Raw genomic sequence first — 14,350 nt, 5'->3', positions numbered from 1 at the left:
TTAAACGCTATATAATTCTTTTACACCAAGAAAAATTTAAAAGAACTAAACTAATAAACAAAATGTTTATCTCAGTGAGAGTTTATATTAAAATTTTGGCATAGTAATTATTTTTATCAATGATAAACTTTATCTTTATTTCATAATTATTTCCTGAGTTGTATATATTTGAGTCAGTAATTGTTTTTAAGAAATCAATTTACTAATTTTGTAAGTTTTCGGAAAAAAAGATAAAAATAACTGATTAAAGTTCCAGTATCTGGAATTGAAAATTTTTTCACGAAAGTCTTTGTATAATGAGAAAAATTTAAGAACAAAAATAATAAAGAATAAATTATTGTGGCCTCTTCCCATATGTTGGGACAATTTCACACTTACTTAGGAAAAAGGGGAGGTGCGATCAGAACTTATATTCTATAACTATCTGGAACAAACAAAAAAAGAAAGAAAAAATAGGGAAAAATCACCAATAGCGGGTGATAAAAATGTAATCTTTTATCTAAACTCTGCACACAAAAACATTTTGTTTTTCTGCCCTTTTGTTACGGTTACGTTGAAGTGAAAGGTTTTCTCAAGCTTTAAAGCAACTATTTATTCCAACTAATTTTAAACCTATAATAATTGGAAGAGTTTACGGAGCTATAAATTATAATAACACATGAAAAAAATAGATATAACCATGAAATAGAGAAATAAATTAATCGGAAAAACATCATCAGATTTAAAGCTAAAAGAATACAGGGGGTATGGCATGACTATAGAATGTATGAAATAGACATGGCTAAGAATATCATGAAAGGAATATTATATAATACTAGGAAAAGAAACGGAAGACGAAAGCTAAGATGGCTAGAGGCTGTTGAGAAAGATCTGAAAAGAAAGAAAAAAAAAAGAAACAAAAGTATGGGAAGAGAGTAACATGGAATTCTATTGTAGAGAAAACCAAAGCCCACCAAGGGCTGTAAAACTGGAGAAGAAGAAGAAATTTTTTAAAATCTAGATTGCGAGCGAGTTACTGGATAAAATATAATGTAATTTATTAAACGCATTTAAAAAGAAAATTCTAAAAACAAATTGTTTCGTGGAACAAATACATGCATAGACGAGGCCGCTTCCAGATTATTACAAATTTAAATTCGATAAATTTAAGTATTTAGAATATTTCTGAGATCAATTCCAAATGCAACCAATAATATTGCAATGAAATTTTTCTAAAACAGTTTTTCAGTTTTTTTAAATGAATAAAAGTTGACTAATATGTTGTCGGTTTATAATTTCAGACACTATAATAATTTTTTCCCAATTTAAAATGAATGAAAAAAAATTTTTTGCCTTAAAAAATTATTTTGCATGCGTTCACATGCTTACAACTGCAGCTTAAGTATGGGACATATGGACAAATTTACTCAATTTTTAAAATTATGATGCATAATTTCAAAAACTCTTGATAAAATACATTCAAAAATTTCAAAAAGCGTTAGACAGTTTGTTTACTGTATTCTAATTAATATTTGCTTCAAAGCTTTTAGAGAACTTTGAGAATCTGTCCAAACTGTTACAAACATGTGGCTTTTTTACCGTATATCAGAAACTTTTAATTGTTTTTCACCGTTTATTTTTGACTCCGAAATATTTGTATTTTAAAATCAGAATGTAGCTAAAATTAAAGGTCATGATAGATGTACATCGTATAATATGAATTGTGTTAATAGTATAGTCAAATAATAGTATAGTCATATAATAGTATAGTCAAATAATTGTATAGTCAAATTTTTTAAAAGTACTCGGGTTTATTATGTAAAAATGGACTAGATATATGACGAGTCTCTAAATAAAAATGAACTAATTGTTTTCATATATAGACTAATTATTTAACGTTACACTAAGTAAAAACGGACTAATTATTTTGATAGACTATATAATTGTCATACAAATAGAAAAATGGATTAATTGCTTAACGTACAACTAAGTAAAAAGAAGCTTATGATTACTGTGGATTATTTATTAAGCAATAAATAAAAATCACTATCATAAATCGAAGCTACTTATCATAAATCGAAAATGTAAGTTAAGGTCAACATTGCAAAAAAATGCAAGAATCTGAAGAAAAGCAACATCCATTTTAATAATAATTTATCTATGTAAAAAAGTGAGTCAAATCATTTAAAGTATATCTACAAACGATAAATTTTTTTTTATTGTTGAGTATATTTCTGGAACACATGCATGAATTCCTAAGCAATAAGGGCGTAAAGTATTTGAAATTGAAGACAATATAACAATATAGTATATAACAATAACAGATAACATGCAACAGATATATAACAATATCTGTACTTCGAAAATTTAGTATTAAATTACGGTAAAAAGTTCCGGTTTCTTTTACTGTAAAATCCATTTTTACCGGAACAAGATATGGAACAAAAATTTTGATATACCTTAATTATTAGAGTAATAATTACCGCGAAATCACTGAACCACTCGAATAAAATAACTATTACGATAAAAATTACGGTATATTTTACGATATAAATAGATTTCACGGTAAAATTGATTTTACGGATAATGCACCTAACATGCCGGTACTTTTTTATCGTAATTTGATCTGGAATTTATTACAGTATGTACATAAATGTTGTATTTTATTTTTTTACTTCAGAATAGTTAGGTATTATAATAGATGCCGTTATAAATAAAGTAGGAAAAAAACTCATTCTTATTATTCTCCAGCAAGCTAACAAGCTTATCTATAAAGGAAAAAAAAAATTAACAAAAATGCTAAGCAATGAAAAATAAAATGCATAAGGAAACTTGAGTATAAATATTTTTAAATTTAAATCTTTCGGAATGAAATAAATATTACAAGAAATGAATAAAGTAATAATTCCTATTGGTTATAAATCTTAATTCATTTTAAAGTTCGGTTGAGAAAGATACGCAAACTTGTATGATCTATTAATTTTTAGTGTCAAGCCGAAATGCGTCTTTACCTTTCGGAACGTCACAGTTTTATGTTTAGGTGTTTCATGCCAAAATTAGTATCTAAGCAACATTTAACTATTTGCGTGAACTGTAGCTATAAATAACAAAAAAATATGTAATTTGATAGATTGTTTTTCGCAACAGAAAAAAAACGTATCAGTCATTTATGTTCGGATGATTTATTTTAAAATTATAATTATTTTAAAAATCTAATCAATGCATTTTCTTATTCTTTGTTTCATTAGTATATTTTTTCATTATTTCTCGTTCTTTCACTATTTTCAGTATGTATTTAGTTTAAATTAAAGCATTAGTACTAAGAAGATACATCAAAAACTGTTTTAATTGTCGTAGTGCACAATTATGAATAAAAAACCCTTTTAATTGATAAATTTTTTTTTTCTCCTTTGAAAACAAAATTAAAATTCAATGTTAAAAACTTTCAGTTATTCGCACCGTAAACATTTCTAGATCAAATTACGGTATAAAGTAGGGGCACTTTGGATCTATCAGCCGTAATATCCATTCTTACCTTAATATTGTACCGTAGTTACTTAACTAAAGTCAGTGATTTCCTTACAATTATTACTATAAAAATTACGGTATATTAGATTTTTTGTCCCCTAAAGTGGACCGGTAAAAATGATTTTTACGGTAAAAAGTACCGACTCTTCGAGAGCCGGTATTTTACAGCAATTTGAGACTGTAATTTATACAGCTTAGTTCTTTCGCCTTTAAATCTTTCGAGCCAGAGTCATAAATTTTTTTTTTATCGGTATCAGTTATGTCAATTCATTCCAAAATTTGATTTTGATTAATTATTGGATTATAATTCGTCATTCAATTATTTAACAATTGAATATTAAATAGTGAATTATTTAACAATTGAATATTAAATAGTGAATTATTTAACAATTGAATATTAAATAGTGAATTATTTAACAATTGAATATTAAATAGTGAATTATTTAACAATTGAATATTAAATAGTGAATTATTTAACAATTGAATATTAAATAGTGAATTATTTAACAATTGAATATTAAATAGTGAATTATTTAACAATTGAATTAATAGCAATTGTGAACAATTGCTATATGTTGTTTTTGGCAAAGACAAGAATTCAATCATAATATTAAGAACATTATGCCTCTTTCTTTAAAAATATTTCACTTAGTTTTCATTTCTATATTTGTGTGCCATGTTATTTTTATCAAATATCCTTTAAAAATTACGTTTTAAAAGTTTTTCTTAAATTTGTTTTTTATCTTTTGTATTGTTTTTTCGTTTATACAATTCTTCTTTTTGACAATTTTTATGGTTTTCTATTTTATTTCTTTGTGATAAAATCATCATTTAAAAATCACCCAAATCAGTCTTTATAAGTCTGTTTCGCTTAGGAATTTTCATTTAAGTATAAGCATGATCTACATAAAAAAAAAATTAAGAAAAACTTTTTTGCAAGCAAAACAGGTTACGTTAAATAAGGAAAAAAATAGTTTCTGCTTGCATCATGAACAACGACAACATAGTAAATATTAAAGGTAATCCAGCTAGCCTTTTTTTAAAAGTATAAGTTGATTTTTTTAAGTGCAGTTGACGTAAGTAACGCTACTAACAGGGTGTATTAAAAAACAAATAGAATCGAATTTATACGTCTAATAAACGTCGTCAGTTTCTTAAATCTTGCATATTTGTCTCAAAATCTAAATTTACATTATTATTTATCAAGGTCAGCAAGAATCAAAATAAAATTTAAAAAAATGGGATTTACTTAAATTATCAATCAAGATTTACTAAATCTATTTTTTTTCTTTACGTTTAAAATCAAAGTTCAGATAAGATATATGAATGTTAAAGATTATTTAAAAACCCAGCTATAATAGAAATCTTTAATATTTCTAACTAAAAGTTTTAAAAAATAATTAGATAATTTTGACGAACTGATCACTGAATAAATAAAATCATAGATACTTTTGCTAAGGCTAAGCAGCCTCATCAATTCCTAAAGACAAAGATCCAATTTGTCAGCTAGACATTAAATGAAGAATAAATAAATTTAGATCTCAGAATATCAAAAAAATCAATTATTCTAAATTACTCTTGGCAGAACAAATCTTTCCTGATTAATTATATTCATAAATTACTTATTTAATAAGTTTTAAAAGTATTTGTATATAATTAAACATAAAACTAACGGGATATAATTGAAATATTTTAATTAAACAGCAATTTTTTGCATAAATCTAATGGATAATTATAATTTATAAGTTTCACTAAACTTTTATCTATGTTTAGTCACTTTTTTTAAAATTGTTTAGTTAATTTTGAATATTATATAATAACAAAATTCTCTCATTATTTGGATAAAACCTTCAAGATCAATGAAATCAGATTTTAAAAAAAATTCCACTATTGTGAATACATTTATAAGTTGTATTTAAAAATATTTTCAATATAAATCAATGATATCTTATAAAAAATAATCAGGCCATTAAAATCATGGCAAACGTGCTATTTATACCAACTTGCATTTTACAGAACTAACTCAAGCAAACAAATCATTATCTTTGATATGCATAGCTTTTGATGTAGTTTAATTATTAGATTACAAACTAGCGTCTTATGATTAGCATGTGATCCAATGGACTAGGAACTTTGACCGCTAACAACTCTAAGACACAGGTTCAATGAGTTTATTTCAGTTTGTTTATTTGGTTGTCCAATCATTTACATGACTTCTCCTTTGAAGTGAATAACAAATGTTATGTAGATAAGATGTCAAACAAAAAAACTAAATATCTTAATTAAATCTTATCTTTCTTATCAGCATCTTTCAACTTACATCCATCAATTAAGTTTTGGATTAAAACATAATTTATTATTCGAGATTTCATTGAGGAAGTATAAATATTTCTTAAACTTTGTAAATGGGTTTGATAGAAAAGACATAGGCTCTAAGGATAAGCCGGACGCAAATATGTCAACAAAACTATCTGATCAGTAATGAAAAATTTATACTGAACGCATTGACTGTTGATGGATTAGGCTTCCGAAATCTAGATGCGCTGTTCAAAATTTTTCTTGGTTAGGTTACTTATGTGATCTAAAAAATAAAGTGCAGATATTTATTGTCTAAATATACATTAAAATATTTTACTTTTTATGTTTTAAATTAATTAAATAGGTACCCTTTGTTTTAACGAATAACTGATAAATTACGTGCAATTTATAAATCATCGGCATATTTGAAAAGAAGAAACTTTTGTAGAGATAAAAAGAAAATTTCCCATGCGTCCGTGCCAGAGAAATTAGAGTAATTTATCGATAAAGGCGTTGGTTGCCACGTGGCAACAGTTTAAATGCATTACAACAATTCTTCACATTAGTTACGCTACTTTAGTGCTAATTTTGAATAACCTATTCAAGTTGTTTAAAATTTAATTTCATTTAGTTTGAAGTATGAGAGAAATCACGAAATTTCACTTTGTAGTTGTACTGTGGAACTATTTTTGATAACACACTAGGCCCGTTTCTGATTTGCACCGTTTTTTATCTTAGGGACTATTCTGTGTTTATTTCTAATTAAATGGGTAGTCTCATTTTTCTAATCCACGGTTTGAGATAGATGAATGAAAAGACAATATCAAAAAGAAGAACCAGGCACTTAAAACAATGATGCAGCAGGCAGCAGTTTGATCGATGAGGACAACCAAAGGTGACCAATGCACATCAAATAAGTTTGTATTTAGCGCGTTATAGTCATGTGTTGTAATAAATTTTCCATTTACTTTCTTTCGCGGAAAACATTTTGGGTGAAACTAACCTGCAAATTATATGCAAGTCAATCAGTTATCATCACCAAAAGCCAATAAAAGAAGTTATTGGTAATTAATTGGTACTATTCCTTTCGCCATTATATATATATATATATATATATAACAAAATAAATAAATACAAGAAAACAAGAAGAGAGTTTAAGAAAAACAATAAGTTTCATTTATTACGCATAAGCTGCAAGTAAACAGAACTCATTAGATAAGTTCAAAAGGAAGATAAAACAAAGGAAAATTATAGACATATGCAAAAGGGAGGGGGGGAAATAATAATGAAAAAAATAACAAACAACTGATTAAAAAAAAAAAAAAGAAAAAAAGGATGAAATTTAAAAAAAAAACGGAAAATAAAAGATATTATCTTTTCATCAGCCCACACGATTATATCCGCAAAAAAGAGTGCTTTCTGATATTGTATCAATATAGCCAAAGCTAAATATATTAATACAATAGTGTGAGGAGAGCACTCAAAAAAATTTTTTTACAAAAATTACAACAAATAAAATAAAACACAATAAGTAAAAATAACACGTAAAAACAGAAAATAAAATAAAATAAAAAGAAAAAACAGTATAAAATTTATTGACGTTAGGTAGGCTTACATTGGGAAGTTTTTCTGTATTGCAAGCGCAAGTTACTTTCAATCAAAAAGTTTTTCGCAAAGGCGAATTTGTCTTAATAGAGAATACAAATTACTTCTGAAAATAAATATATCCTTGTTTTATTACTTATGTCAATTGATTTTTTCCAGTTTCGCAACACATGCTCAACTTATGATATCAACCAAGCCTTGTCTCACTTCTTTACATACTACTAATGACTGCAACTAAGAAAGACTACAATGTTTCTGTTGCCAATTCACGAGAAGTTAACAATCATCAACACATGGAAGAAGAGGAAGAGGAGGAAGTGGAAGTCTCGATGCCAGAGCCACCTGACGGCGGATGGGGATGGGTGATAGTATTTTGTTCTTTCATGATTCACGTTATAGTAGATGGCGTTACCTACACATTCGGTATTTTCCATGTAGAATTTCTAAAATACTTTGGTGAAAGTAATCAAGCAACATCTTGGGTGGCATCGATTATGGTTGGAACAACTTTCTGCGTAGGTGAGATAACTATTTTGTTTTATAATAAGACTCTAAATTAGAATATTCTTACATTATATAGCTTGTAAGGGTCCTATAAATTATGCAACAAGGAAGCGGTAATTTTTAAAATTATGCAGAAAAGTTGTGGATGACCTAGAAAACATTACAAACCTCAACTTGAAAAAGTACATTTTTCATTTCCTTCTCATTTTAATGACAATATTTCAATTATTATTGTAAAAAGTTTGATTGAGTTACCTTACATTCATATTTTACAACAAAACGATCATTATAGTGATGTAAAATTGGTACAGAATCTTAAATTTCTTAACCTTTTAACTTAGTTTCGTAAAATTTGGCAGTGATAGGATACAGTTCTTTTAATACTGAACTAGACAGCACAGAAACCACTTGCCTTGCTTTTACTTCTGAAGAAATCCCTCTGAGACTACCTTTGAATCCCAGAATCTCACTAAATCCTGGTTAAAACTTTCTTAAATATATTCTTCTTATGTAGCAAACTCATAGATAGACCACCCTTGAATATACAGTTGTCATTTATACCAGTTGCCAAAAACTCAAACTCGATCAGATTTTATGAAGTTGAATGCTGAGTGACAAAATTTGGACTCTGCAAAGGAAGTTATAGAGATAAGTTGATAAAAGGATTCTTAGAATATGAAAAGTTGAAGTTGCATGGGGGAAACAGTAAAGACAAGCTTCCTTGTAAAAGTGAGGATATTTTTCTGAAAGATAAAAATTATGCGAATGTTCTCGACGATTACGCGAACACTTGTGAATTATCTTTCTGCATCTTTGCACAATTTGTAGGGCAATACTTGTACTATATATGCGCAAAGTGTAAAAAAATTTAGCGATAAATCTCAAAGTTAATGAATGGTTTTCAAAAATTTTCACTTTTTAGCAATCTTTCTGAATTTTGACACGCTGCATGGGTAATTTTTATCGTGTTTACTTTATTACTTGTTAAGTTGTTTCTAAGTAAGTCTAATACTGGGTGACCTAAAAATGGAAATCAATTTGGGGAGGAGAGACGAAAGAAAAAGGTTTTTGCCGACTAACGCATAAGTACTTAAAAAAATGAAGAACTCACTTTTATAGCAATGTAAAAAAAAAAAATTCAATATAACACATTTTGTATGTATGTATTTCAGGTCCATTTGCAAGTGGATTGACAAACCAGTTTGGATGTAGAACTGTGACAATTGTAGGGGCATTACTTGCTTGTTTTGGCTTAATTGTAAGCACATTCGCACCAAACATCACATTCCTATATTTCAGTATAGGATTATGCACAGGTAAAAAGACACGATTGCATTATTTTTTATCCATAACTTCTTCCTGGCAAAATGATCATTTGCCTGACAACTTAACGTAAACGCCTATCGCGTGGAAAATTCTAGATCGGTAATAAATTATGGACGAAAACAAGTATTTTGAACACCCCAGGGCAGAAAATATATCAGAAAGCTTGTAACTTGTAGCAATTACTTTTATTGCTTACCTAGCTTTTATATTGCAATTACCTAGCTTAAATGTTTATGGAGATTTGGATATTTTTACAAAAAAAAGACTTATATTTTTGTTTTGTGATCTTATAACTTTAAAGACATTTAATAAAATTGCAAAAAAATTTTGGAGCAATTTTTAATTAACAACAAAATTGCCTGCATAAAATTATAATTTTTTAAAAATTTTTTTCGCAAGATATAAAGGTTTAAAGTAGTTCTTTCATACTGCCCATGCGCGAGAAAAAAAAATTTAAAAAATACTTGTCATAATTTTGTAGTAAATCGTACTTAGTAACTAATGAAAAACATTTGATTTGAACATCTTGAAAATTTAAAAAGTTTCCAGCAATTTTCAAAGTAGTTTTCGTACTTTTTAAAGGAAAAGCTCTAAATGATAAGGGGTTTACCACAAATTTCATTAGTATAAGACAAATTTGATAACAAATGATAATATCTCACAAAAAAGTCCATACACCTAAATGTGATGGTAAAAGGAAAGAAAACATGAGAGATGATCATCTACAATGCCAATGTCATTTTCAATAGAACTTGATGAATTATAGTACAAAATAAAATGTGTAGAAAATCCCTTATTATTTAGAGCTTTCTTTTAAATAGTACAATAACTACTTAGAAACTCCTTAAACTTCCAAGATATTCAAATTGAACTTTTTTTTCATTAATTATTAAGAACGATTCGCAACAAAAATATGAAGAAAAAAATTTTACATTTTTTCGCGCATACGCAGTGCAAAAGAACTACTTTAAATGCTCATAGATTGCGCATTTTTTAACGATTTTTTTCCAAATTTCAAAACGATGGTTTTGTTAATTTTTTTTAATTTTATAGAATATTTTTAAAATTATAATAAAAATCCGAAAGACAAAAAAAGTAGTTTTTTATTTTTATTTTATAAAAATGTTCATATACTTTAATATTTAAGCTAAATTTACGAAATTTTATGTACTTTTTGCTAATAACAATCAAAGTAATCAATGCAAACTACAAGCTTATTGTTTGGTTTTTGCCCCAGTGTGTTCAAAAATCCTTGTTTGTGTTAGTAATTTATTGTCGGTCCCTCAAACTTCTGAAAGTTTTAAAATTTATTGATTAATATAAGAAATCGCTTGAACGAAACATTTCTAAAGTTATAAAATAATACTCTAAATATTTCTTGAAAAATTAAAAAAAGAATAAAAAACTGGAAGTGTTTTTTTTATTATTATTGTAGGGTAGTATATATATTAATTAAAAAGACCGAAGCGTGGAAAAACCTAGGTTTTACAGCAAAGGCTTGGTAACTGGAAGCATAGTAAGCCTATTCAGGGAAATGGAGTAATAGTAAAGCATACTCCGGACTTTTACTAAGCCACTTCGGTAAAAGCTAAGATTTACCAGACTTCGAGTTTTTACCGTTACTTTTTACCCAATTATTGGTGATGGTATTACCTTTTTCGAGCTGTAGCATATATATGTTAGACACTCAAGTTATGGCTCAAGAGGTGTGTGAGGAAGTAGTACAGTACGTAATAGAACATTGGTTTAAGTTTTCTATCTAATCTTACGACATGGAAATAATTTTAGTACTTTTCCTACCTACTATGCTGATATGTCTCGATCTCCTACTTACGGTGGTTTGTGTGATTTAAAGGTTGCCGGTTAGATTTCAAATTATTAAAATTGCTGAAATTCAATACATGAAGAACTTTGACAACATCACGGACACATCGCAAAGTCACGGGCATCAGCTGAACGGTGAAAAAGTTTGGTTAATGCATTGCTTAAAACTAATTAGGGTGTTAGGATTGGAGGAGAGTTTGAAGAACTAGGCTATTTAAATAAAGTTGTGCTGGGCGTTAGCCTTGTTTACGATTCAAGTTTATGTATTGCTCAAGACAATTTTCAAAGGTGACCAAACTTGTCGTCAAAAGCGGCTAACGACAATTAATTTCATGAACTATTTTAAAGTGCTTTTAATTTGTCATTGATCAAAATAACTGTAATAAATTTTCTCCCTTAAAAAGGTACTGGCTTTGGACTGATGTATTTACCAGCCATTGTCTGCGTAACTTGCTATTTCGAGAAAAAAAGAGCATTTGCGACTGGAATCGCTGTCTGTGGCTCTGGTATTGGGACATCCCTCTTGGCTCCAATCACGGAATGGCTGGTGAGTTCTTTGGGGTGGAAAGGTGCAATGCTGGTCACTGCTGGCTTCGTTCTGAACTGCTGCGTTTTTGGCTGTTTGTTCAGACCTCTGACTGAGAAAAAGACAGTAGTGAGAAGGATGACACATGCTTCCATCTCATCGAATCTTCCATGCAATGGAAATGGCTTCCTGAGGAAAGGATCACTTCCAAATGGTTTGTGATACTTTTTTTTTCAATATCCAGTATTTATGAAAATTTTTTTATCCGATTACTTTTAAAAAAATTATGTACAAATCTCAACCATAAAGATTAGCAAAAACTTGACATTACTTTGACTGGAAGTCGATAACGCTATTATTGTTTCACCCTTCACATATTATATATCATGGACAAATTCAACAGTTTTTCGGATGGACAGTGTAGATTCAAACAAATAATCTCGATTAAAGACATAACAAACTTGAGTACAGTTATAAATAGACAATTACAGCTGTTTCGATGACATAAACATGCACCATGCTAATAGAAACTTTGGAGCGTGTTGAACCATTATATTGTTCAAATATGTTGCAATCTAAATACGCTGCATAGCTGAACCACATTATCTTACTTCTTAAACTTGATTCCACGATAACAAGGTTCAATTTAGCACCTTATTAAGGTTGCAGCTAATTTTCACCGTATTATAGTACTATCTGCCTCATAAAAGCATTGGACCGCTTTTTACGAGAGTGTATTAGATTCTACAATATTACTTTGCGTTTGATGCAACTTAGCAGAGTCGGGAGTTTTGCTTAAGTAACCAGCCAACCTAAAGAATGTTTTATAAATTACGTATTTGAAAAATTCTTGAGGGAAATAAAATAAATAAGAAATTAATTAAACTTCTTAATAATTCAGAGTTGCGCCTTCTTCTAGAGAACGAACTAAAAGTATTTTCCTTTCCTAAGAAGTACCTTCAGGCAAGTTAACGGTTTGTGAGAATCTCCGGTCGTTTAGCCTTTGCATTAAATTATGTGCCCGGGCATACTCAGTTGCATGCACATATATATATATATATATATATATATATATATATATATGTACATTTACGACTTTCTCAAATAAGGATTAATGATTTTCAAAAAATTTATGACATGCAAACATACTTATATATTATGTTGAGACTTCGTGGTCGAACGATATTGCTGCTCCAAATGTGTTTTTGTGATTAAAAATCTTCTCAATTTTTTTTTTTTTATTAGGTACAATTGGAACTAATGGAGAAATTTGCCTGTTACCATTAAAAGGTGAAAACTATAGACAGCATTCTTCATCACTGCTTGGTATCAATAATCAAACAAGGAATTCACCGAGCAATCAAGAGATTCGCAATGCTACTTCCATGACGCTCAGCTGTGGAACAAACTCATCAAGACGGTCTTCCTTACGCTTGAGAACAGCTCCGTTAGCCAGAAAAGACATTTTTTACAGTGGAAATATTCCACAGAACTCTAATCTCTACCTGTACAACATGCAAGTGGATGAAGAAACTAAAAATGCCATCAAAGGGCAAGAAACCCTTTGGACTCGTGTTCTTGCAAAACTGTGGCCAACATCCATGAGAGATGCTTTCAAAGAAATGATGAACTTTAAACTCATGGGTGACATCATTTTCCTCATGTTTGGCTTTTCGAATTTTTTTACAAATATTGGATTTAATGTTCCATTTGTGTACATAAAAGACAGAGCGATTGGCATGAATATTGCTGATGATGTACATGCGAGTTACTTGTTGTCGGTAATTGGTATTGCCAATACTATTGGCAGAGTCATATTAGGTTATATGTCTGATCGTAGCTGTATCAACCGCCTTTGGCTGTACAATGCAAGTCTTACTCTCTGCGGACTATCTACAGCTCTCAGTTCATTTTGCACATCTTATTATCCAATGGCTCTATATTCAGCAGTCTTTGGTGCAACTGCAGGTGCGTATTTGAAATAATTATCACTTATATACCTAAATAATTTCAAAAAGTAAATCATACGCCCAAACAGAGCCGATAAGTTGATGCCAATTGCGCAGGTTACCAAGTCTGATTGATTAGTTTGACTTCGTTTAGATAAAAGTTAGGTCTATAAGTTAAAAGTAAGGTTTGATCTCTTATAAAAAATTTAGATAAATATTAATGGTAATATCACTATAACTCTAATAATTATTGTAAAGTTATGATCATTATAAGATATTACAAAGTTAATTAAAAAGATAATGTAAAATACTACAAATAATTTCCAAGGATTCGGTGATAAGTTTAATAGCACTAAAGTTGAAATCGGGCTCTCAGGAAGTCCGGAGTTGAAGATCGATTAGAGACTACACAGTTCTGGTCAAAGCAAATTATTTTAAACAGTACTTTAGATGTGGGTCAGTGGTAATCATTACAAGTTTACACAAGAAAGTTTAGTGACAATTGGGAAAAACATTTTACCACTACTATATAGTAGTATAGGCTATATACCAGGAATTATTGTAAGCTTATCTATATGTATAAAAATGAAAGTCTGTATGTGTGTCCAAGCTCTTTTATTGTGTCGGCATATGCCTTTCAGTTTTGAGAAAGATTGCGCTGTTACTCAGTACCAATTTGATCTTTTTCTTCTTTTTTTATTCACCCCGTGCGAAGAACGGATAGTTAGTTAGTAAGTTATAAAAACTTTTTAAACTGAAAATAGCACACATAATACGTTTTCATGTGTAATTCAATCCTAAATATTTTGGC

At 28.9% G+C, this 14,350-nt stretch overlaps 1 protein-coding gene across 2 annotated transcripts in view; it reads left to right on the top strand.

Moving 5' to 3' along the window:
• LOC107455820 (monocarboxylate transporter 12-B) overlaps positions 1-14,350 on the top strand; it is a 39,664-nt gene that overhangs the window by 22,336 nt on the left and 2,978 nt on the right. For both annotated transcript variants that reach the window (XM_016073532.5, XM_071180841.2), the window contains exons 2-5: positions 7,570-7,929; positions 9,087-9,230; positions 11,469-11,804; positions 12,836-13,558. In XM_016073532.5, coding sequence (XP_015929018.1) covers positions 7,635-7,929; positions 9,087-9,230; positions 11,469-11,804; positions 12,836-13,558 — 1,498 coding nt within the window. In that variant the 5' untranslated portion in view covers positions 7,570-7,634. The remainder of the gene's footprint in view (positions 1-7,569; positions 7,930-9,086; positions 9,231-11,468; positions 11,805-12,835; positions 13,559-14,350) is intronic.

The sequence above is a fragment of the Parasteatoda tepidariorum genome, chromosome 8 (genome assembly GCF_982258835.1).
Source record: "Parasteatoda tepidariorum strain Cologne lab strain chromosome 8, Ptep-v5.0, whole genome shotgun sequence".
Classification (NCBI taxonomy): Eukaryota; Metazoa; Arthropoda; class Arachnida; order Araneae; family Theridiidae; genus Parasteatoda; species Parasteatoda tepidariorum.
Note: the sequence above shows the minus strand (reverse complement) of the source record. Positions and strands in the feature narration are given on the sequence as shown.